The sequence below is a fragment of the Chiloscyllium plagiosum genome, chromosome 26 (genome assembly GCF_004010195.1).
Source record: "Chiloscyllium plagiosum isolate BGI_BamShark_2017 chromosome 26, ASM401019v2, whole genome shotgun sequence".
NCBI classification, from domain to species: Eukaryota; Metazoa; Chordata; class Chondrichthyes; order Orectolobiformes; family Hemiscylliidae; genus Chiloscyllium; species Chiloscyllium plagiosum.
This window is the reverse complement of record NC_057735.1, coordinates 31,372,284-31,397,601: the sequence shown is the minus strand read 5'-3', so window position 1 is coordinate 31,397,601 and position 25,318 is coordinate 31,372,284. Positions and strand designations below refer to the sequence as shown.

The following is a 25,318-nucleotide window of genomic DNA, read 5'->3' as shown; positions in this document are numbered from 1 at the left end:
CCCATGCACCTGATCTAGATTTATTCAACCCAGTCCTAAAACAGCATATTACAGATACTGAAAACGTGAAATCAAAACAAAATACTGGAAATATTGAGCAGCACCTATGGAGAAAAATCATTTACTCATCTGTTTTCTTTATCATTTATTGGTAATTTACTGTCATTGTCAAAAGCTACATTTACTAAACCACGTAAGCAACACATTTACAGGGTAGTTAAAAAAATTAAAAGATATCAAAATACAAATGGAAAGTACCACATTATTTATAAACAAAATTTCTTAGCATTTTCAGAATCACAGGCAGATCTCTTTCTTGATACTGGTATATCCTTATTCACAACCTGGCTCTGATTCTTATCTTCAACCTGGCTCTGATTCTCTTTCAAGCAGCTGGAAATCTGAAATAAGAATAAAGGTTTCAAGTCATCCAATTGGGCCCAGACTTACAATTTACTCAGAAGTGGGATATGAGTTATTGAGCAATACTACTTTGTGAACAATAGAATTGCTGATATTGCCATATAAACGTCAAATTGTTTATGCAACTCCCAACATCCATTTTACAGTGCCAATTAGATTAGATTACTTAGTGTGGAAACAGGCCCTTCAGCCCAACAAGTCCACACCGCCCCGCCGAAGCGCAACCCACCCATACCCCTACATTTACCCCTTACCTAACACTACGGGCAATTTAGCATGGCCAATTCACCTGACCTGCACATCTTTGGACTGTGGGAGGAAACCGGAGCACCCGGAGGAAACCCACGCAGACACAGGGAAAATGTGCAAACCACACATAGTCAGTCGCCTAAGGTGGGAATTGAACCCGGGTCTCTGGCGCTGTGAGGCAGCAGTGCTAACCACTGTGCCACCGTGCTGCCCAGTGTACTAGTTAGTTATACTTTGGTAGTAATACTCAAATCAGAAATTGAATAGTCGAGCATGCACATGCAATTTTATCTGGATCTTGCGCGAGTGGAACAACAAATAGGATCCTGAATGTTAAATCAGGCTCAAAGATCATTTTTAAAAATTTCATTATATACAGACTATAACTCTAGGATTTGGAAGAGGAGTAAACCATATTGTCCATCAAGCCTGGCCAACCATCACACATGACCATGCTTGATCCTGACTACTCCACATATTCTTGAATCCCCGAGACACCAAAAATCTGTCTAACCCAGCTTTAATTGTATTAAATGACAGCACGTGCAACTGTGGTACATAGAATTTGAAAGATTTACGATGACTTGAGTGAAATACTTTCTTCGGCGAAAGTGAGGACTACAGGTGCTGGAGATTAGAGTTGAAAGTGTGTTGCTAAAAAAGCACAGCGGGTCAGGAAGCATCCAAGGAACAGGAGAATCGATGTTTCGGGCAAAAGCCCTTCATCAGGATACCAGAAACATGGATTCTCCTGCTCCTCGGATTCAACCTGACCTGCTGCGCTTTTCCAGCATCACACTATTGACCGAAATAATTTCTTAGCTCAATCCTAAAACATCAGTCTCAATCGGAAGATTATGCTCCCATGTTTTAGACTCTTCAACCAGCAGAAACAATCCCCCAGTGTTCACCCCATTAAGCTCCCTCAGAAATCTTATGTTTCAAGGAGATTGCCTCAAATTTTCCAATCTTCACTGGTGAGAACAAATTTGTATGACCTATCATAGGAGAATCCCCATGAGCTTAGGGACTAATTTATTTGAACCTTCATTGTGCCAACTCTAGTGAAAGTACAGGTGCAAATTTAAATTGTACCCTTCCTTGGCCAGGCAGGTTGTTCAGATGGTATTAATAGTTATTATATACACAACAGTTTTCACGGGCAGTTAAAGTTCTTAAACGTAAAGGAGACAAAAAGGGAGAGATATTGTTTGCACAAAGTAAATAACAGCAGTATTCATCAGGCATCGACATCTGATCATTCAGAACTTATGGCATTTCTTTTAATCCACTTAGCTTTATAGTTTATATTTGTATTATTAATAGCAAACTTTGTTATCCCTCTTTTTCCAGCGAGATATCGACCACTGGGAATACAAGTTGTTTGGGGAGTTGGTGGGAAGTAGTTATATAAACTGAAGAGAAAAGATAGCCTGCATCTCCAAGCCACGTGCAAACTAACAACAAATAATGAGTCTAACTGCATACAGTCAGAGATGTACAGCATGGAAACAGACCCTTCGGCCCAACTCGTCCATGTCGACCAGATATCCTAACCTAATCTAGTCCCATTTGCCAGCATATGACCCATATTCCTCCAAACCTTTCCAACCACCAGTCCATGGCAGGCAGAAAGGCAGGCAGAAAGGCAGGCAGAAAGGCAGGCAGAAAGGATTATGCCTTTGTGCATTTAGCAGTTATTTGCAAAGCAGTTTCGGCCTGCCCTAGGAACAAAGTTACACATTCCACCCATTACCCTGCCAGTTGAGGAAGTTTGAACATACCTCATCTTTTTTTTCTTGTGTTGCATATTTTAATGTCCATTGTTTTGCATTTTCTAAAAAAGACTGTCTGTTGTATTTGAATTCAGATGACTAAAACAAAAAGAAAAACCACATTAAGTACTTAATTCTATCTTTAGAATGCATTTTATTAGCTTGTAGTAAAACTGAAAGGAGACTAGAAAACAATTCAAACAGGGATCTTTGCCTGTTGGAAAGTACCAGTTTGTTAGTTCTCTCAACTAGCCACAAAAAGACATGACCCACTCTCATTCGTATCCTTACATACTGATCAGGAAGGACACCTCTTCAACTGGGACAACACATCCATCCGAGGACAAGCCAAACACAGACACGAGAATTCCAAGAAGGATGGCATTTCAACCGGAACTCTATCAACAAACAGTGATTTGGATCTCATTTACCAACCCCTGGGAAAAACAGGAAATGACATCACCATAGGAAATTGTCACCAACCCAAGGAAACCCAAACATATAAATAGAAAGCGGGCTACACAACCACCAGTGGTTCATCCGGAGGCTCACTGAAGATGTTACCTAGTATGGTAACGAAACATATGAAAACGAACCTTCCAGCTCAGTGAGCAAACCTACATTCAGAACCTCAATCTGACCTACAAATCCTCAAAACTCACTAATATTTCAGAACACATTACAGATTGTTATCAACTTTATTATTTCTAATAATAAATTACTTGTGGAGTTGATTAATCTGATTTTAGCATGATCCAAGGGCCAAAAACATGAAGAAATCTAGTGTTAATTAAATTCAGTAATGTATTGACAAGGCTAAAAGTTTACCAGCTACCTCCTAACAATCCAGATTTCGACTTATTCAATAATTCACTTCTTGTAGGACAAAATTTAAAGTTATGCAACAGATGTGTTTAGCACTGCAATGAACTTGTAGGAATTTCAGAATCTTTCATCCACTTGACAACTTCCATTTATCATGCTTAACTTGGAATTTTCAAAAAAATAATGTAAAATTCAAATCTGCATTTTGTCTATCGGACACAAATTGAGTTAGCTGTTATTTAACAGTAAATCAGTGCATGGGTGCTATTTTGGGTCACACCTGGTTTGTCCTTTTACAGTAGTTATTTTGCACAGAACTGTAATAGCAATTTGTAACACTAGAGGACCTCTGAGCTTAAAAAAAAACTGCTAAAGGCCTGGAATCAGTATGCACTTTTCCAAAAGCTAATAGCTTAAATTAACTGCAAACATGCAACCAATTTATAATATTTAATTAAGATAATAAAAATGTATGTGATCACTGATTAGACTAAGCATTTTCAAATAAAGAATGTTAGCATAACTTAAATATGTTCGCTGGGAGTACTCAAGTACGTTGATGAAATAAATTTTCATGAAGAACCTGGATTTAAAACTTAATTTTTGCTGGAAATTTAACAGAAATTGATAAATGCTAAATAATATGTTTTCAAAAATTAATTCTGATGCTTCCATCTGGCAGGAACAGTGCAACCAGCATTTTATTAAAATATAACTACTCAGCAATTGATTTATTTACACACATCTTAATCCAAATAAAAAAGTGAGAATTAATACAGCAGCTATTTTTGAAAGCTCAAACTAATGTTTAAAACTCAATATGAAAGGAAATAAAATGATAATTACAATAAAAAAAATGTATTTTAAGAACAGGTGCTATTCACTCCTGTATCAAGAATAATAGTGTAGTTATGGTTGGGGATTTTAACTTTCCAAACATCGACAGGGACTGCCTAGTGTTAAAGGTTTAGATGGAGAGAATTTAAGTGCGTACAAGACAATTTTCTGATTCAGTATGTGGATGTGCCTACTAAAGAAGGTGCAAAACTTGACCTACTCTTGGGAAATAAGGCAGGGAAGGTGACTGAGGTGACAGTGGGGGAGCACTTGGGGGCCAGCAACCATAGTTCTATTCATTTTAAAACAGTGATGGAAAAGGATAGACCAGATCTAAAAGCTGAAGTTCTAAATTGGAGAAAGGTCAATTTTGACGGTATTAGGCAAGAACTTTCAAAGCTGATTGGAGGCAGATGTTCACAGGTAAGTGGACGGCTGGAAAATGGGAAGCCTTCAGAAATGAGATAACAAGAATCCAGAGAAAGTATGTTTCTATCAGGGTGAAAGGGAAGGCTGGTAAGTATAGGGCTAAAGAAATTGAGGGTTCGGTTAAGAAAAAGGAGGAAGGAAACATATGTCAGGTATAGATAGGATAGATCGAGAATCCTAAGAAGAGTGTAAAGAAAGGAGTATACTTAAGAGGGAAATCAGGAGGGCAAAACGGAGACATGAGATAGAATTAAAGAAAATCCAAAGGGTTTTTACAAACATATTAAGGACAAAAAAAAAGGGTAACTAGGGAGAGAATAGGGCCCCTAAAAGATCAGCAAGGAGGCCTTTGTGTGGAGCCACAGAAAATGGGGGAGATACTAAATTAATATTTTGCATCAGTATTTACTGTGGAAGAGGATATGGAAGATATAGACTGTAGGGAAATAGATGGTGACATCTTGCAAAATGTCCAGATTACAGAGGAGGAAGTGCTGGATGTCTTGAAAACGGTTAAAGATGGATAAATCCCCAGGACCTGATCAGGTGTACCAGAGAACTCTGTGGGAAGCTAGAGAAGTGATTGCTGGACCTCTTGCTGAGATATTTGTATCATCAATAGTCACAGGTGAGGTGCCAGAAGACTGGAGGTTGGCAAACATGGTGCCACTGTTTAAGAAAGGTGGTAAAGACAAGACAGGGAACTATAGACCAGTGAGCCTGACGTGGCTAGTGGGCAAGTTGTTGGAGGGAATCCTGAGGGACAGGATGTACATGTATTTGGAAAGGCAAGGACCAATTAGGGATAGTCAACATGGCTTTGTGCGTGGGAAATCATGTCTCACAAACTTGATTGAGTTTTTTGAAGTAGTAGTAAAGAAGATTGATGAGGGCAGAGCAGTAGATATGATCTATATAAACTTCAGTAAGGCGTTTGACAAGGTACCCCATGGGAGGCTGATTAGCAAGGTTAAATCTCATGGAATAAAGGGAGAACTAGCCATTTGGATACAGAACTGGCTCAACGTTAGAAAACAGAGGGTGGTGGTGGAGGGTTGTTTTTCAGATTGGAGGCCTGAGACCAGTGGAGTGCCACAAGGATCGGTGCTGGGTCCTCTACTTTTTGTCATTTACATAAATGATTTGGATGCGAGCATAAGAGGTACAGTTAGTAAGTTTGCAGGTGACACCAAAATTAGGAGGTGTAGTGGACAGCGAAGGGGGTTACCTCAAATTACAACAGGATCTGGACAAGATGGGCCAATGGGCTGAGAAGTGGCAGATGGAGTTCAATTCAGATAAATGCGAGGTGCTGCATTTTGGGAAAGCAAATTTTAGCAGGACTTATACAATTAATGGTAAGGTCCTAGGGATTGTTGCTGAACAAAGAGACCTTGGAATGCAGGTTCATAGCTCCTTGAAAGTGAAGTCGCAGGTAGATAGGATAGTGATGGTGGTGTTTGGTATGCTTTCCTTTATTGGTCAGATTATTGAGTACAGGAATTGGGAGGTCATGTTGCGGCTGTACAGGACATTGGTTAGGCCGTTGTTGGAATATTACGTGCAATTCTGGTCTCCTTCCTATCGGAAAGATGTTGTGAAACTTGAAAGGGTTCAGAAAAGATTTACAAGGATGGTGCCAAATTGGAGGATTTGAGCTATAGAGAGAGGCTGAACAGGGCTGTTTTCCCTGGAGTGTCGGAGGCTGAGGGGTGACCTTATAGAGGTTTGCAAAATTATGAGGGGCATGGATAGGATAAATCTTTTCCCTGGGATCGGGGAGTCAGAACTAGAGGGCATAGGTTTTGGGAGAGAGGGGAAAAGATATAAAAGAGACTTAAGGGGCAACGTTTTCATGCAGAGGGTGGTATGTGTATGGAATGAGCTGAGAGGATGTGGTGGAGGCTGGTACAATTAGAACATTTAAGAGGCATTTGGATGGGTATATGAATAGGAAGGGGTTGGAGGGATATGGGCTGGATGCTGGCAGATGGGACTAGATTGGGTTGGGATATCTGGTCGGTGTTGGCAGGTTGAACCGAAGGGTCTGTTTCCACGCTGTATTTCTCTATGACTCTATTTGATGACATCATGAATGACCTGTAACCTATCTTTGTTTGGAACCTTGTCTCCACAACCCTTATTGTCTTATACAAGCAAACACTAAACTTCAGATTTTAAATTAATGAATAAGCATAAAATTCCTTTCCGAGAGAGAGATGGTTTGACACGTCTGCTATTTATTACAGATTTCTCTCCTTAATGGTCTTGCTTGAAGTTTATGCTTATGTCCTCTTGTCTGAGACTCCCCAAGGAACAAAATAAAGGAAAACAACTATCAGTGCCTTTCACAAACATAAAACCTCAATCAAATTACTCCTTAACCTTCTATACTCCAAAAAAAACAAGTTTAGTTTATGTAGCCAATGCTCAACCTAACCCTCAAAGCTCTGTTGGCATGTTTTGTTACTTGATTTTAAGACGCAATGCCCAGAATTGTACTTGATACACCACTTGGTGGACCAGGGCTTCGAAAAGATGTCAAAATAAAACAAAACTTCTTTCCTTTTCTTTTCAAGTCTATAGGGACAGGTTCACCATTCTAGTGACTTTTTCCATTGGATCAATTTCATTCCGAACTCTACCCCATTTAAAAATGAATTAAGTCCATCCTTTTTTGTGCAAAATGGTTGACCCTACCCTTATCTGGTTTGAAATCTTAGTTAATCCATTAATTTTATATTATAGAATTTTATTGTGTGTTGTGGGTGGGAGCAAAAGATAAATGTGAAATCATAATAACCCTACCAGATCATAGGGCTGCTCTTTCATTAAAGAGGATTGACTGGTGGTAGTTTAACAGGAGGGCAACCATGCTTCAGATGGTGGGAGAGTTTGAGAAGGTTGGTTCTTCATGGTAACCTCAGCCAGTGTGGGAATTGAACCCATGCTACAGATATCACTCTACATCACAAACTAGCTGACCAGCCAGCCAAGGCATTGAAAAAAAAAGAAAAAGAAAAAGGAGAAAAAAGTGACTTGATCAGCAGTAGCAGACAGTTAAGCAAGCATTTTATGATTCTCAGTCCTGATTTTTGACTAGAATGAATGCAGAGAAGAATAACAAATATAGTCAAAGAGTTTCTAATCAAAAAATCTAAGCCATATAAAAGGAGCAAAAATCGAGTAGAACAGAGAATTTTTTTTAATGAATCAGATTTGGCTGTTCAAAAAGCTAACAGTGAAGATGATTAATTATGAAAATATGTCAGCAAAACTAATGTGCTGCATCCTAATGTTTTACAGGAAGCGGCTGCGGAGGTAATGGAAACAGATATTGTAAAAGGTTCCGGTGGATTGGAACACTGATAACATGATCCCTATATTCACGAAGGGAGACAGAAAGCTAGTTGGTCTAATATCGGTCATTGGGAAAATCTTGGAGAAGGGACAAACAGCGGGACATTTAGAAAAGTTTGTCTTTGATGATCAAACAAGAACAATTGGTAAAGGGGGACCAGTAGATGCAATGTATTTGGATATTCAGAAGGCATTTTATCAAACGTTACAGAAAATCTTGTTGTACAAGATAGAAACTCATGTTATTCGGAGCAATATAGTAGATGCATTGAGAATTGGTTAACTTACAAAAGATAGAGGTTCAGGACTGATAGGTCTCTTTTCAGGTTGGAAAGGGTTAACTAATGAGATAGAATGGAGAGATGAGAATATAAGGAATCTGCAAGGGGACAATGAGAGGTTGAGGGAGTGAGCAAAACATTGTCATATGAAGTTTAATGAAGGAAACAGAGGTCATGCACTTGTGGTAGGAAGTAGAGTGTGGGGTGCTGGAAAAGCAGAGGTCAGGCAGCATCTGAGGAGCAGGAGAATTGCATTTTGGGCATTAGCCCTTCATCAGGAATGAGACTTTCTCCCACTTGTGGTAGGAAGAATCAAAAAGACAGACTATTACTTAAATGGCGAGAAAAAAAAACGCAGCACACTTGGATCTTGGGTATTATTCTCGATAAAAGATAATGTTAGCATGCGGAAGGTACAAATAATTAAGATGGCAAATGGGAATTTTAGTCTTTAATGCTAGGGATTTGGAGTTTAAAAATAGACAAGTCATATTACAACCTTTATATGCTGCACTTTGAGTACTGTATATAATTTCTGTCTCCTATTTAATAAAGGATATAGTAGTAGTGGAGGCTGTTGAAAAGGATTCATCAGGCCAATTCCTAGGTTGAAGTGGTTGACTTATCAAGAACATTTAAACAAGTTAGGCCTTTATTCATGAGAATTTAGAAGAATGAAAGATGATTTTACTGAATCATAAAAGATTTGAGGGGTCTTAGCACTACAGATTGAGAAAATATTCCCATTAATGGGAGAATCATGAACTAGGGCATGTAATTACCAAATAAGGGGACGCTCATTTAAAACAGAGATGCAAAGCAATTTCTTATCCCAACAATCAGCGATTGTCTGAAATTATGTACTTAAGAGTTGCGGAGACTAGACCACTTCAAAAACTTTAAAAGACAGATACATTTTTGAAATATCTAAGAGGTGGAGGTGCCAGTGTTAGACTGGGGTGGACAAAGTCAGAAGTCACACGACACCAGGTTCAATTTATCATGGAGTCACATTAAATGTTGGACACACTGGTCTGAATTTGTAAAGATCAGCTCATTGAGTGTGGTCACTCTTGTATTTGTAGGAAAGCACCAAATAGCATGCTGCCCGATAGCCTGTCCATGCTCAAATTCACCTTTGAAATGGAGCAGTCTAATGAACTCCCTTACCTCAACGTGGTAGTTGAGAAATCTTTACTTGTACTGTCAACCACAATTACGCTTTGCCTGGTCAACATACATGTTGAGACTATTACAACTCTGTGCAAAAAGATGGGATACAGCAATTTTCTTACCATGCAAGCTAGACATTGAAATAAAAGCATAAGGCATAGGAATAGAAGCAGGACATGCAACACCATTCAACAAGATCACGGTTGCCTCAAATCTGCCAGCTCTGCATTCCTGATGAAGAGCTTTCGCCTGAAATGTAGATTCTCCTGCTCCTCAGAAGCTGCCTAACTTGCACCACTTTTCCAGCACCACATTTTTTGACTGACTCTCCAGCATCTTCAGTTGTCACTTTCTTCTAGCTCAGCATAACGGTCAACTTCCCTTAATAAGATGTAGGAGCAGAAGTAGGCCATTGTAGCTACACCTGTGATACCTATAACATTGTTCTTGCAAATTTCAATCTGCAGCAAGCTCATTTACCTTGTACTTAAATGTGTAGTATATAAAACAAAACCTTCGTTCCACATTAGTCACACTTTTCCCTCAGTTGTCCTCTTATCTGTTGTGCCTGAAGTTAGATTCCTGACCCTTTCCATACTGTCTGCCCTGTTACTTGTTCTGGAAACTTGCATAACCTCTCGTGAACTCTTTCCCCTTCAGTTTTTTTCCATAATTTTCCATGCAAGTCCCCATTATTTAGTTTAAAGCTGAATCTACAGCTTTTAAATTATTTCAGAAACCACACGACACCAGGTTATAGTCCAACAGGTTTATTTGAAATGAACTAGCTTTCAAACACAGTAGTGACCACACAACGCAGCAGCAAAGATAAGAACCATGTTAAGTCAATGTGGAAAGGACGGCATCAGTGTACAAGGACAGGTTAGGATCCCTTGGCCAAATAAGAGGTGACTAGAGAGGATTGGATAAAGCTTAATAAGTGACATGGCTATCAAAACACAGTAGTCACCATAATCAATGTGCAGATGTTTACAAATTCAGAACAGATTACTGTGATTCCAAGATAAGGCAGCAATACTGAACAGTCTCCACTGCTCCAAGGACTATACAAACAAAAAGCTTAAAAATCGGTCAGGCTCACAATATGGCACATTTGTGCTTGCTAGAAGCTACATGTAATATTATATCGAGCTTGTTCTTCTCCAAAAAAGGAATTTGTTCAGGCATTGTACCTTTGCAACTAAACAAATGTTTAGAGGACTAAGTTCCTTGAAGCATTCTGTGGTACATCTTGACTAAGTCAGCTTGACTTTTTTTTTTAAATTTTAACAAAATCATTTGGATAACAGATTCCTGATGCTTTCTCCATGGCAGTGCTTTGGTCAATTATTGTTCACTTACCGGTTCTGATTGGTTTGTGTTTTTCATGCAATATAAACTTATTGCTCCCTTTAAAAAGCTGTATTTCTTACATTTGCCTGGATGAGTACATGGCGAAAAACTTTAACAGCATATCTCTTAATAACAATACTCAATATTAACCATATTATGATTACCATTAGATAAGTGTTGTGTTACTTAGCTAAAATTTGGACTATTCATCAGGAGAAAGTGAGGACTGCAGATACTGAAGATCAAAGTCAAAAAGTGTGGTGCTGGAAAAGCACAGCCGGTCAGGTAACATCAGAGGAGGAGAGTTGACATTGAGCATAAGCTCCCATTTCTGATGAAGAGCTTAAGCTCAAAAATAGACTCTCCTGCTCCTGCCTGACCAGCTGTGCTTTTCCAGCACCACACTTTGATGATTCAATACTAATTCTTAGAAATGAAGATCATCGCACTAGTTCTAGATAATTTTACTCCAGAAATTTACCATCTTTCTGGCTGAAGCGGTCCTGTTCTATTAGAGAAACAAATTGGAGAAACTCAGCAGGTCTGGTAGCACTTAATGCAGAATTAATGTTGAGTCCAGTGACTCTGTCAAAAATACTAGCAGCAAGGCATTTATTCTAAAGCTGAAGTTGGGGGTGGGAGGGAAGGCATGAGGTGAGTGGATAAGTGATGGAGCCCAGACGAGAGAGAAATAAGAGGGGTAGATCTCCTCATTTACCTCCCTTTCCAACTCTCTCTCTGAAGAATCAGCCTCAAAATGTGAACTTTGCTTTCTTCCCATGGATGCTGCCAGACTGGCTGAATTTCTCTGGCAATTTTCATTTTTATTTCAGATCTCAGCATCCAGAGTTCTTGGTTTCAAACTTCATTACAGTCCTTCCAATGAGTTTCAAATTAATACATTCTGATACTTCACTGCCACCATTAGGAGGACTGTATACAACTTGTAATTCAGTTTTAAGTCATCCCTTATTCCTCAATTTTAAATCAGTCTATGCAGCTTTCTTCCTTTACATATATTCTCTCATTCTAGTGTTCAGTACAGTTCATCAATAAGGTTATTTTCCTCTTAGCTTCACTGAAAAATGCTGCACCCGAGATTATTAACTTCCTATTAGTCAGCTTGCAGCCAGTAATGGCCACATCACATATTAAACTACATCCAAGCCTCTCTAGTCACTGTTATATTCCACATATTGTACATTTGGCCAAGGGATCCTAACCAGTCCTTGTATCCTGTTGCTGAAATTTCCACATTAACATGGTTCTTACTGCTGCTGCAATTGCTTCTGTTACTTTAGCATTCCCTTCACTTAGAGCATTGATACCTGTTGGAGATCTGAATTATACTTTTATTCAAAAGTTATTAATCTGTCATTTTCCTATTTTTCTGTCAGGGCTTCAAAAGATTAGTCAGCTAGCAGCCCCCTTTCACTTATGCGTTGCACATTGTCTGCTCACTATCTCAATACTTACTTTTAAAAATATAGTGTGACTCAACATTTATTGCATACCTAAACAATTACATGTTTTAAAATAAATTAACTCACAATATCAGCCATGAGGGGATCATCTGGATTAGGTTCTGACATCAGTAAGTGAATAGAGGTTAACACAGTAGAGAGATTAAGAGATGGCTTCCAGGCACCCTAGATAACAAAGTTACATCTTAACATATGGTTTGCTTTAGTAGTAAATAGAAGATTATTCAAAATAGGCATTTAACATTAGCATGTAAAACCCAAGTCCACATTTGAAAAATACTACTTGCCATCAACTATATTTGAGCATTGTCAGTCAATAAATTTACAAAGCAAATAATTTAGATATTTAATTGTTAGAATCACCATCTCCACAAGTTTATAAAAACATACACAAAAGAAGAAACTAATATATTACTAATGCTTCAGAGTTGAGAGCGATAAATACACCTTATGAACTGCCTTGGTGTCTCATGGCACCACAGAACTTTATTTTTAATTATAGCTACAGCCAATCTTTTGCATTTGACAAATTGATGAAACAAGTAACATCTTTTCAAATAAAGAAGAGAAATGCATATTAATAAAATAGCAACTTCAGATTTAATTGGTCTTCCCAATCTAAAAATATAAAACTTGTCACTATAATACTTGTCATTAAGGCAAGGTAAGCTGAATCGTTACATCTAATACCCATCACTGAATTTCATATTTTAGTGCCAAAGATATCAATGGTCAAAATGCTTTCTCGGTTTTGTCACAGATTAAGAAGTATATTCAAGGCAGAGATAGAGAGATTTTTAAAATCGGTAAGCAATCAAGGACTGAGGAAAAGACAAAACGGCAGTGAGGATTATTGGATCACAGCCATGGTCTCAATAAGTGGTAGAGTGGACACGATGGGCCAAATGATATATTTCAGCCTGTGCGTCTTATGGTCTTAAGGGTAGGATAATGGGATTTCATCAGTTCTTTGTTTTCTAGTGATGATATCACTGTGATCCTTGATTCAGCAGCCATCAGTTGGACTGAAGGCTTTGCCAGAGTTTGAAATTTTTCTTTTCAAATTCTTTTAGACCTGGGTTTTCTTTTATTCAGGGGGAGCAAGTCAGACAGAGCAAGGAAGTTGGCTTTTTTTTGCAGGCTTCTGGAGGTTTCAGCAGTTGCTGTCAGGTTTGTGGAAAACTACAGCTTACGGCAGATCCCAAAGCTGTTGCTGGGCAGTTTCTTTAAACTCAAAGCCAGCAAGTCTCACAAAAGTATTAAATCTAACTTCTCTAAACATTGCATGTTGTTCTAATGATTACCACCCATTCAAATTTTCATTTGGGTTCTTGTATAAAAGAAATTCCAAACTTCCATTTCTCAGTTTACATTTCCAAATACAATGTCAATCTTGTCCACTGAAATCTTAACAGATATTGACAACTATGAACTGATTTTTTTTTAAGTCAGAAAACAATTCTGGTTTTACTCGAGTAGACACTGACAACAGATGCAGAGCTCATTGTCTGCAGGCAGAACTCAGTTAAAACTGATGGATGACACCAAAAGCAGACCAACATTTTCACAGCTGTCACAAGGTGGTGCCAATGACAAAGTTTCCCCCAGATGCTGCAAACAGAAAAGAAACAAAACATGACTTAAGAAAAATCATTTTGGGGTTTTGACAGAAATCATACAATGGGGTTGAGAGAAGGGTTGGGAAGGAGATAGGTGGATGCAGGGTGAAGCTGATAAGTTGGAGCAGAGGATGTAGCAGATAGGTGGGACGTTCAAGAGGGCAATGTCGAGTTGGAGGGTTGGATCTGGGATAAAATTGGGGGCAGGGGAGATGAGGAAACTGGTGAAATCAATGTGGAGTCTGAGGGAAAGCAACAGAAACAGCAGATGTAGTCTCCTCTACATTGGGGAGACAGGTCGCCAACTTGCAGAACGTTTCAAAGAACGTTCCTGGCTCACACGTACCAACCAACCCCACTGCCCAGTGGCTGACCACTTCAACTCCCCCTACCACTTTGCCAAGGACATGCAAGTCCTGGGCCTCCTCCATTACCAAATCCTAGCCACCCAACGTCTGGAGGAAGAATGCCTCATCTTCTGCCTTGGAACCCTCTAACCACACGGCAATGTCGACTTCTAATTTCCTCATCTTCCCCCCAAGCTACCACTGCACTCCCCTTGTCCGCTGGTTTGATAGTGAGGTTGGGGTTGGAGCTGAGGGAGTGAAGGGCTGCACATTGCGAAGGTGAGAGGTTAGAGTAGGTGAGGGGGGTGGACAGGTTGAGGCAATCTGCACTGACCTCTACACCACTGAAGCCAGGTGCCAACTCAAAGACACCTTCTCCTATTGCCCCACCAAACGACAAAGGACTCCAAGCCCTCCGTTTCCTCCTCTCCCAGCGTCCTCATCAGTACCCCTCCACTGACACGCTCATTCGGTTGGCTGAACTGGTCCTTACCCTCAGTAATTTCTCTTTTGAATCCGCCCACTTCCTCCAGATCAAAGGGGTGGCTATGGGTACCCATATGAGCCCCAGCTCTGCCTATCTCTTCATCGGTTATGTGGATCCCCATCACTTCCTAGCTAGTTCCCCCCAGCCCCACCCCCTCCTATTTATCTCTCAGCCCCCTTGCCACCATCCCCCTCACTCCATTCCCGATGGAGGGCTTGTGCCTGAAATGTTGACTTTCCTGCTCCTCGGATGCTGACTGACTTGTTGTGCTTTCCAGCACCACACTTAATGGTATTAAGAGCCAAGTATAGCATAAAATAGGCAGCTACGAAGCTCTCACTCTGCCTCCCTCAACTATGGCTTTTTGAAAATACTTCTGTTCCATAGTCATTTTTGTTAAAAGTCATCATTGTGTCCCTTAAGTAAGGTTAATGAATGTGAATTTTCAGAAGAAGGTTTAATTTAGGATTAAAAATTGGCTCAGTCAAGCCAGGAGTATAGGATGGATTCCAATAGAGAACAAAGGAGGTAAAGTATGTGATAGCAATCTATAGAATCAACTACAATTTATGGCTGAAATACTGTTAATAATCATAGAAGTTTAAATAATCATAGAATCCTTAGTGTGGAAACAGGCCCTTTAGCCCAATAAGTCCACACCAACCCTCTAAAGAGTAACCCACCCAAAACCATTCCCCTACCCTATATTTACCCCTGACTAATACGCCTACACATCCGGAACACTATGTGCAATTGAACATGGCCAATTCACCTAACCTGCACATCTTTGGATTATACGAAGAAACTGGAGTACATGGGGAAAACCCACGCAGACATGGGGAGAATGTGCAAATTCCATACAGACAGTTGCCCAAGGCTGGAATTGAACCCGGGTCCATGGCACTGAGGCAGCAGTGCTAACCACTGAGCCACCGTGATGAGAACGCAAGAATTGGTCTTTGGTATTAGTGAACATCAGATTTCCTGTGGAGTCGAAAGGTATTTTCAAAATACAAAATACAAGCATTTTCAAAAGTCAGCAGCTATTGGCGAAGATCTTTACTCAAGGTATGTTCCCATTGGAAATTCTGCCTCTAAAATTAAACTTTATCATTCATTGTGACCATTAAGAACACTAAAATTAAGACTGATAATTTACTTGTTCGATATACTACATATTGAAGTACTGGTAAAAAGGTAACAGCGATTTTAAGGTGCCACACCAGTTTGTAGATGGTTTATCTTTTTCTGTTATTAAAGAGAAAAGCTCCTTTTAACATTGTGGAGCAATTCTTCAACTTGTCCAATTGCCGAAAGTCACTTTCAAGTGAAAATATCAATTGCATTTATATCCTGAAAAACAATTCTAATTACCTTCGGAGGCAGCTTCAAGATATCTAGGCAGATCCTTCCCGCAGTATCAATGTTAGGATGGTAGATAGGGGTCAGAAACCGAATTTTTGGAGGCTCAAATGGATATCTAAAATCAAGACAATTAAAAAAACACATTAATTCAAGAATCAATTGTTTAACAGATCTTAACATTTATTAGTGAGACAGGATAATATTACAGTTTAGTCATTTTAAAATTAAATCCTCTTGAATTATATCTACATATAGATCAATAGTGAATTACTTAACATATAAACCTAGAAAATCGGACAAGGAGGCCATTTGGCTGATCATATTTACACATATTAGAAAGTGAGACTTAGTTTCACATCAACTATAAATTATATAGTCACACAAACTCATTGTTGATAAACAAGCTAAATACAGAATGTCAGATACTGGACTACGATGGGCATCATCAATTCTGTGCTTACTTTGCAGCAAGGATTACCAGAAAACAGTTAGGATTGAAAAACTGACAAATTATCTTATCCTTGCTCTGTCAGAGCAGAAAATAAGAAGCTCAATACTCTACCACAGTCAGCCAAGAATAGCTAATTCTGTGATAATCAGTATTTAACTTTGAAGACCCGCACCCAAATAATTCAAGACATTTATCAGCAGTCATTAAGGACCACACATCTTTAAAAAAAATAAATGTGTGGAACTGTGTTAGGTAGCTGCTGTAGTATCCCTACACTATAGATTTTTAAAATAAAACTTGGTTTAATTGTGGGATAATTTTGTATATGTCCAACCACCATGCAAGTGCAATGACATTATTGTAGAATCATCATTTTATTTTGGATGGAATCTTGGTCAGTGAAACCAATGCCTTCCCTAGTTCAGCAGGTTTGAATTGGATATCACAAAACTCCAAAATTGGTACTGCTGTGGTAATATCTAAAGTTGCATCAGGTCTCAAACAGCCCTTTGTAAAAAGGCATCACCAGATTAGCTGAAAAGGAGACAAACATTTATAAATCTCCGTAAGGACATGAAGTTAGATATCTATGTCTCCACTTTAAAGAGGAATTACTTCAGCTTAAGATTTTCCCCATTTCACTTCACAGCATTTCAGCAAAACTCAAATTAATGCTTTACTATTAATATATATTAGTTAGAACCAATAAAGTTGTGGCATGAATATATTCAGGTATAGCACATTTTTAACACGAGCGTTTCGATAACTGCTTTTATATTTGGCACAGACATATGGAAGGCGACATTTAACATGCCACTGTCGTCAGTTTATCAAACCAGTGAGTACGTGAAGAGTTATATAGTGTAAATAAAAATGATAGCAAGAAAATTAAAATACTTGATAAATTAAAAATTGTACCTTTCAGGAACAATAATTTCAAGATTAAATATTCCTCCTTCATAGGGTGAATTGACACTTCCCAAAATCTCTGAAGAAAAGGAAGTCGGGAATGTTAATATAATTTTTGATTAGTCCAGAGAGTAGGAGTCAACAAACACATGGATGCCACTCATGACACTTTGGATTAAAGGCAGAACAGTAATTGAAAAACTAGTTTTAATTAACAAATCTAATTCAAAAAAGGGTACTAAATGTTTTCAGCAATAAGAACTGGCAATGTTCTACATTAAGGATAACAAAGGGTTACTAATACACACTAATACCAATCCCCAAGTAATTTTACCTACTGCAAAACATGCAACTATAGGTGAACTTTAAGTTACTATTCATTAGTACAGGGAAATAATTAATACTAATTCCAACAAGGAAAATGACTAGATGCATAACAGCAACATTGTATTTTTGATGACATATCTAGATTTTAATTGGCTGAATTACAAAACTTAGATTCACTTCTAATGTTTATATTTCCATCAGTTTCAACACAAAAGTTTACATATCTTGAATAACCAGGAACCAGAAGGGAATCTACGCAATTAATTGAGTTCAGCAAAGACTTAAAAATATTCATAATTACCCACAAGATGAAAGTGTAAAATATTACAACAATGGTCATAAATAAAGGATCAGAGAATGGAGATTTAACATACTGCAGTTAACATTTAAAAAAAATGAAAATCAAGATACAACAGGAAAGGAATCCCATTATTTTTCATTAAATTGAAGATCTAACAAAATAACAGTACAAAAATCGGATTTCACCAAATATATTACATCAAAGTTAAAAAGTTCATTTTTGGGATTTATTTTTGTCATCGGATGTCATACTGGCAAGACCTGCATTTGTTGCTCATTCCTAATTGCCCTGAAGAACCATGATGATGGTGGTGAGCCACCTTCTTGAACCACTGCAGTCCACCTGGTGTATACCCAGAAGACAACCAGACATTCTACTACAGTCATGTGTAGTTTGTTAGCATCTCTGCACCAACTTACAGTCAAGTACTACAAAACCTTTGAGACACCATTCTGTATGCATTACTGATGGAAACAATTGCAGCTTGACAACATACATTCTCACTGATATTAACGAGCAGTTAGCGATTATAATAAAAGTGACTACCTTTAGAGTTATTAGTTGTTGTGAATGGAGTTAATAAAGTCATACTAATGTTATGGACCACACCAGGCCCCCTCAAAATATATTAAGATAGCCAAGACCCCAACGTTTAAAGGCAAGTGTAATGTGTTGTGTTCCAGATGCAATTCAATAGGTCAAACTAACAGGATTGAGGCAAAGCACTTTATTTTTAAACCATAGTTAAAATACAAACAAATTAAAGAAGAAATTGGAATAACTGATCTCTACTGGAAAACTTAAAATAGATTATTAACTACTAAACAGCTGTTCCAATATAGTGACGTGCCATAAACATACCCTTGGCAAAGGAAAATTCAGTAAAATGGATTGTCTCATATGCAATTCTTACAGCAGAGAGCATTCCAGCTTTTAGCTGTATCAGAGAGAAGAAGAATAAGAGCTTCCACACCCAACTTCAAGATCCCAGCAACTGCTGAAAGTAAAACGAAAATCCTGGTTCCGCAGGAGTTTGACCCTAACCCTTCATTCTGCTTCTATATTTCAAACCCTTAAAAAAAAACCCAAGGCCTCTCAAGTTGTTTATTTTATTGGCTTGGAACAGACCACTCAGTACCTTTGTCTCAATCTCTTCATAAAAAGACCTGGACAAAATACATCTCTTAAAGCCATAATATCAAATTAGTTAATATGCACTTATGTTGAACTAATATCTGTCATCCTTTGGCAAGCACAAGTGAATACTTGCATTACATTCCTGTTGTAGACAGCTTTTGCTTGGTTAAGTCAACTTTTCTAATTCAAGTCATCTCAGCATTACACTTGATACCAGACATATTTCAAATCACATCTAATTTTTTTTTTAAAAATGCACATGCTTGGGAGAGGAAGAGGGGAAAAAAGGCAAAGATTCATCTGATATACTTCAACTAATAAAAGATTTAATTAGTGTCTCCAATACATTCTTCAATCCTTACACATTATATATATTATGCAAGGTTTATTAATATTTCCTATAGGTACAACTGCATGATGAAAGTTAGCCAAAAGGTAGAAATACCCCACATTAGCAGCTATTAAGAGAAAATCCAAGTTAATACTTTTGGCGTGACTTTTAGCTTTGCAAACTTTGGGGTGGGGGAAAAAGAGGAGGAGGAGGAGGAGGAGGAACAGAGTTTCATGGTCATTAAGTACCTCTAAAGCAAATGGGACTTCAACCTGGTCCAGAGGTAGGGAAACTACAACTGCACCACAAGGGCCCTAAAATACAAGTCTACATGAAAATGACAAGTACAACTCAAGTGAAATTCCAACCTCACTCCAGAGCTCATTGAATAACGGCATGTGGATCTTCAATTTATAAATACTGATTTCTGACATGAAACAATCACTTAAATCGATAGCAGTCAGAACTGGTACTTATTCTATAAAAGATCCTACAGGGAAAGAAAGTTTTATCCAATCAATGTAGGCTAGTTTCAGACCTGCACTAAAAAAGGTGAAATAGCACCATATTAACCAATATTTCACCAATTCCTCCTGTAGTCTATCATCTTTATTTAAATGACATTTTCACATTTATTCTGTGGTAGAATAAAATTGGTGGACAAATTGCATACAAACAAGGAAGAATTTTGTGCCTTCCAGTCTAGTGCCTTTCCCAATCTCAAGGCATCCCAAAATACTTCACAGTCAATGGGCTACTTTTATAATGCAGCAAATCATTCACTCCTTGGATGTGGGCATTGCTGGTGAGGCCATCCTTCCTTACCCAACTCTATTTGCGCCTTGAACTGAGTGGCCCCTTTCAGAGAGCATAGTGTTGGGGGTTGGGGTGGGTGGGAGGAGGAGAAGAGAACAGAGGGGTGGGAGAAGTTACTTAATCAGGCAGGAGGGTAGCAAAATGAGGCAGCACCACCAATTAAAGCCAGTGAGTATTAAATGCCCAGTTTAATTCCTCATTGCACCGTCATGGATACTAACCTACTAATAGGTGGGTATCTGCCTTATGGGAAAACACAACTTTTTTCTTGCAGGCTCCCAGAAGGGTGCCTGACAGGAACAGGGTGCACCAAAAACCTTCTCCTTAGCCAAATACCCTGGTCACCATCAGTTTCTAGTGTCTGGATCCTTCCTTAACCCGAGGCCTCAGGCAAGTCCAGTGCCGTCAAAGTCCCCAGCAGTGCTGCTGGGTACATGGTAACTCCCACGTGACCATCCAGCAACTCTTGACTGAGGGGGGATGGGGCTATTAGTTTGTTGAATGCTATAAATTTTCCTCAAAAGGGGTGACACAGGAGTCTCTCCAGCTGGGTGCACAGACAATCATTACTAACCACAGACAGAATCTGGTGGAAGCAATCAATCAATCAGGAACAAAGCCAATTAGGAGGAAAAGAAAAGTCAAAATTCCACTTAAAGCTCTGACTGTACACTTTAAAGATTAGCTGACATTATACTTTTAAAAATCACAACACCAGGTAATAGTCCAACATGTCTAATTGGGAGCACTAGCTTTCAGAGCTCTGCTCCTTCATCAGGTGGCTGTGGAGTATAAGATTGTAAGACATAGAATTTATAGCAAAGGTTTATAGTGTGATGTAACTGAAATTATACACTGAAAAATAGTTTGTTTGTAGAGTCTCATCTATTAAAATGACCATGATAGTTTTACTTTTACTTCTTTCATCTGAAAATCGTAAAACTTTTTTTAAAAAAAAAATTACATTCTCAAGTTACATACTCACTTGCAATTAAACCTGTTTGACTATAACCTGGTGTGTGATTTTTAACTTTGTACACCTCAGTCCAACACCACCATCTCCATATCATTATACTTTTATTAAGGAAAGGCTGAGCACAAATCTCCAAAGTTAAAAAGTCACAACACCAGGTATAGTCCAACAGGTTTCATTGGAAGCACACTAGCTTTCGGAGCGCTGCTCCTTCATCAGGTGGTCGTGGAGAACACAAGTGTAAGGCACAGAATTTATAGCAAAAATTTACAGTGTGATGTAACTGAAATTATATGTTGAAAAATACCTTTCATCTATTCGAATACTATGATAGCTTCGCTTCTTTCATGTGTAAATCACAAAACTTTTTTTTTTAAAAAGCTGCATTCTCAGGCTAACTAACAATTGGTGTTAGCTGGACAATATGTTGAAGGTGTTAGCCCCCTGTGTTCTGTCTGTGCCAGGATGTTTAGATTGATTCTAATCTAAAAAAATGAGATAACAATAGTTTTACATGAATTCATGCAGTTTTTGAGCAAAGTACAATGTAACTTTGCAAGTATAAATTCACCCCACAAACATGTGGATCTTTGGTGTAGAGTGTCTCAAGTCTACAAGGGGGGTGTGTGAGAGTGTGTGAGTATGCATGTGAATGTGTGGGAGCATTTGTATCTGTAAGGGTGTGCCTGTGTGTGTCTGTGAGAGGAGTGTCTGTGCATGTACACAGTGCAATGGTGGTCACCTGTAACATGACATGAACCCAAGGTCACAGTTGAGGCCCTCCCTATGGGTATGGAACTTAGCTATCAGCCTCTGCTCGGCCACTTTTCGCTGCTGCCTGTGCCGAAGTCTGACTTGGAGGATAATCACCCAAAGGTCAGAGGTCAAATGTCCTGGACCAGTGAAGTGTTCCCCAACTGGGAGGGAACACTCCTGTCTGTTGATAACTATAACCTGGTGTTGTGTGATTTTTAACTTCGTACACCCCAGTCCAACACCAGCATCACCAAATCATCACAAATCTCCAGTGTGCAAAACAAAACATACGGGCTCGTAAATCATCCATTTGGTCATTATTTTGCCAACAGGAGACTCCAGGCGGGGGCTGGCTTGCCAACAACTGCATTTCTTTCTTTAACCTCGAAGCTCTTTGCATCTTCTGGCAATCAACCTGCAGCACAAACAAAAAGTGAGAGTTACAGCTGCAAATCACATCAGCATAGCACTTCAGCACAATAAATGTCTCACTCAGACTGTTATCAAAGCCTGAAGTTTGAAAAAAATCACAACAGCAGGTTAAAGTTCAAATGGGATATTTGGAAGCACTAGCTTTAAGAGTGCTGCTCCTTCATCAGGTTTATAATATATTGTATTATATTATAATACTAAATAAAACCATATATTTAAAGAAAACATTTAAAACTATTTATCAGTATACACACACACACAAACTATATATAAAAAGAATCATACATAATTAAAAGCACCTGGTGTGTGATTTTTTAACTGTGTCCACCCCCACACCCCCTGATTACCCAAGCCCCTGGTTGTTAACAGTGCAGCTTTAGTGGTTGTTGTTTGAGTGAGGGGTTCAGGAGGACATTCCCAAATTGGGAGGCCAGGCCCTGAATCGCAGCAGCAAACACTCTCCCTCCGTTACAGACACTCTCTAATCAAACACCTCCTGAAGGCGGGACACTACAGCCCGCCCTGTGAAAGCCCCGGAGGAAGGGGGTCTCGAGCACTGACCGCAACGTCTCCCAATCCCGCAGCACCGCCGCGAGATTTCAAATTTAAACTGACCGCCGCGAAAACGGAACAAATAACCGCCAGGGCGGCAGGAGGGAAGACCCGGGGCTGGATCCGCACGGAGAGGAGGGGGGTGGCAGGAGGGAAAACCCGGGGCTGGATCTGCACTTAGAGGGGGCAGGAGGGAAAACCCGGCGCTGGATCCGCACGGAGAGGAGGGGGCAGGAGGGAAAACCCGGGGCAGGATCTGCATGGAGAGGAGGGGGCAGGAGGGAAAACCCGGCGCTGGATCCGCACGGAGAGGGGGCAGGAGGGAAAACTCAGGGCTGGATCGGCACGGAGAGGGGGCAGGAGGGAAAACCCGGGGCTGAATCTGCAAGGAGCGGGGGCAGGGCAGCAGGAGGGAAACCCCGGGGCTGGATCCGCACAGAGCGGGGGCAGGAGGGAATACTTGGGTCTGGATCAATGTGCCAGGGAGGCAGGAGGGAAAGCACAGGACTTGATCAATTTGGAGCAGAGCTAGGGAGGGCTCAATCCACACAGATCTGGCCGCAGAAGAGGGAGGAAAATCCGGAGCTGGATCGACATGAAGCCGGGCCATCGGAGGATGAATGGAAAACCTGGAGCTGGATCAACATTTAGCCAGGACAGGGAGGAGGGAAACCCCAGAGCTGGGTCAACGCAGAGCTGGGCTGGGGAGGAGTGAGGGAAAATGCAATGCAAGATCCACATAGAGCCAGGCCAGGGAGGGAAAACCCAGAGCAGGATCAATAAGGAGCTGGGCCGGGGAGGAGGAAGGACAAACCGAAAACTGGATCAATATCGGGCCGGGGAGGAGGGAGGGAAAACCCGGAGCTGCATCTAGACACAGCGGGGCCAAGCAGGAGAGGGGGAAAACCCAGAGATGGATTAACACAGAGCAAGGCCGGGGAGTAGGGAGGGAAAATTTGGAGGTGGATCAACTCGGGGCCAGGCTGGGGAGGAGGGAAAACCCGAATCTGGATAAACACAGAACTAGGCTGCAGAGGAGGGAAAAATCTGAGCCGGATCCAGGAAGGAAAACCCAGGGCCAGATAAACATAGAGCCAGGCCGGGTTGATGGGAAAACACCGAGCCGGATCCAGGAGGGAAAGCCCGGAGCTATATAAGTGTGGAGCCGGACCAGGTTTCCCCTCTTGCCCTGCATTCCATGCAGATCCAGCCTCAGGTTTTCCCTCTTGCCCTGCGCTCCATGCAGATCTATCCCCAGGTTTTCCCTCTTGCTCTGTGCTCCATGCGGATCCAGCCCCAGGTTTTCCCCGTTGCCCTGCACACCGTGTGGAGCCAGCCCCGGATGGAAAACACAGAGCCAGATCCAGGAGGGAAAACCAGAGTAGCAGAAGGAGAACCCAGACCTGGATAAGGGAGAAAAAACCCAGAGCTGGATCTATGAGAGTAAACCAAGAGTGGCAGGCAAACCTGGAGCTGGATCTAGGAGGGAAAATTCCGGAGTGGGTGTTAGGGAAATCCCGGAGCGTGAGTTAGGGAAAGCCCAGAGCGGGAGTGTGGGAAAACCAGGGCAGGAGTTTAGGAAGATATGGAGATGGGTCAGGTCAGAAGTCACACAACACCAGGTTATAGTCTAACAGGTTTATTTGAAATCACAAACTTTTTGAGCACTGCTCCTTCATCAGGTGAAGTCCTTGGAACGGTACACTTTCCCCTCACTCATAACCCACTCCTGGCCCTACCTCAGTTCAGGTGTTTTACACATACATACAGTTAATCTGCTCCATACCCAGGAACAAAGAAGATTGACTGAAACGTAATTCAGGGTGAAAGTGGGCTGAATTTTCTAAAATGTTCAACTCAGAGTGGACTAACAATAATTACTAACCAATTGTTCAATAGTCCCATAACATAAAAATAAAAGCAGATTGGCGGAGGCAAACCACCTCAAATAATCTTTACCCAGTATCAAAACTGTTAGAGTGGCATGTATCACAAGATAGCAGGAGTTGTCATCTGGGAAAATACCACAATAATCAGGCGCAGGTCATTAGACACTTTGAACCCGTTCTGCCATGAAATAAGATCATGGCTAATTTGAGGTCAATTTAGAACAGAAATGAGGAGACATTTCTTCAGCCAGAGAGTGGCGGGCGTGTGGAATTCATTGTTACAGAGCACAGTGGAGGCAGGGATGTTAAATGTCTTCAAGGCAGAAACTGATAAATTCTTGATCTCGCAAGGAATTAAGGGCTATGGGGAGAGTGCGGGGAAGTGGAGTTGAAATGCCCACCAGCCATGATTAAATGGCGGAGTGGACTCGATGGGC

The 25,318-nt window shown here is 40.2% G+C and overlaps 1 protein-coding gene across 5 annotated transcripts; it reads right to left on the bottom strand.

Moving 5' to 3' along the window:
- Positions 1-23,120, bottom strand: ube2t (ubiquitin-conjugating enzyme E2T (putative)). Of its 5 annotated transcripts, none has more exons than XM_043716814.1 (7): positions 23,056-23,120; positions 22,300-22,423; positions 17,377-17,446; positions 16,017-16,122; positions 12,256-12,354; positions 2,457-2,546; positions 1-401 (listed from the first exon to the last, which is right to left on the bottom strand). In XM_043716814.1, exons 2-7 carry the CDS (start codon positions 22,406-22,408, stop codon positions 267-269), a joined length of 609 nt encoding a protein of 202 aa, XP_043572749.1. In that variant the 5' UTR covers positions 22,409-22,423; positions 23,056-23,120; the 3' UTR covers positions 1-266. The 5 variants fall into 5 exon arrangements, with proteins under 5 accessions (XP_043572749.1, XP_043572746.1, XP_043572744.1 ...); XM_043716811.1 differs by having other exon boundaries at positions 23,002-23,080; XM_043716809.1 differs by lacking the exon at positions 23,056-23,120 and adding an exon at positions 22,740-23,040.
- Between the last annotated feature and the right edge of the window lie 2,198 nt (positions 23,121-25,318).

Coding starts and splice junctions, on each gene's coding strand:
- ube2t (XM_043716814.1), bottom strand. CDS start 22,408: ATGCAAAGAGCTTCGAGGTTAAAGAAAGAAATGCAGTTGTTGGCAAGC. Junction 16,123..17,376: donor GAAATTATTGTTCCTGAAAG/GTACAATTTTTA, acceptor TCTTGATTTTAG/ATATCCATTTGAGCCTCCAA. Junction 402..2,456: donor CACAAGAAAAAAAAGATGAG/GTATGTTCAAAC, acceptor TTCTTATTTCAG/ATTTCCAGCTGCTTGAAAGA.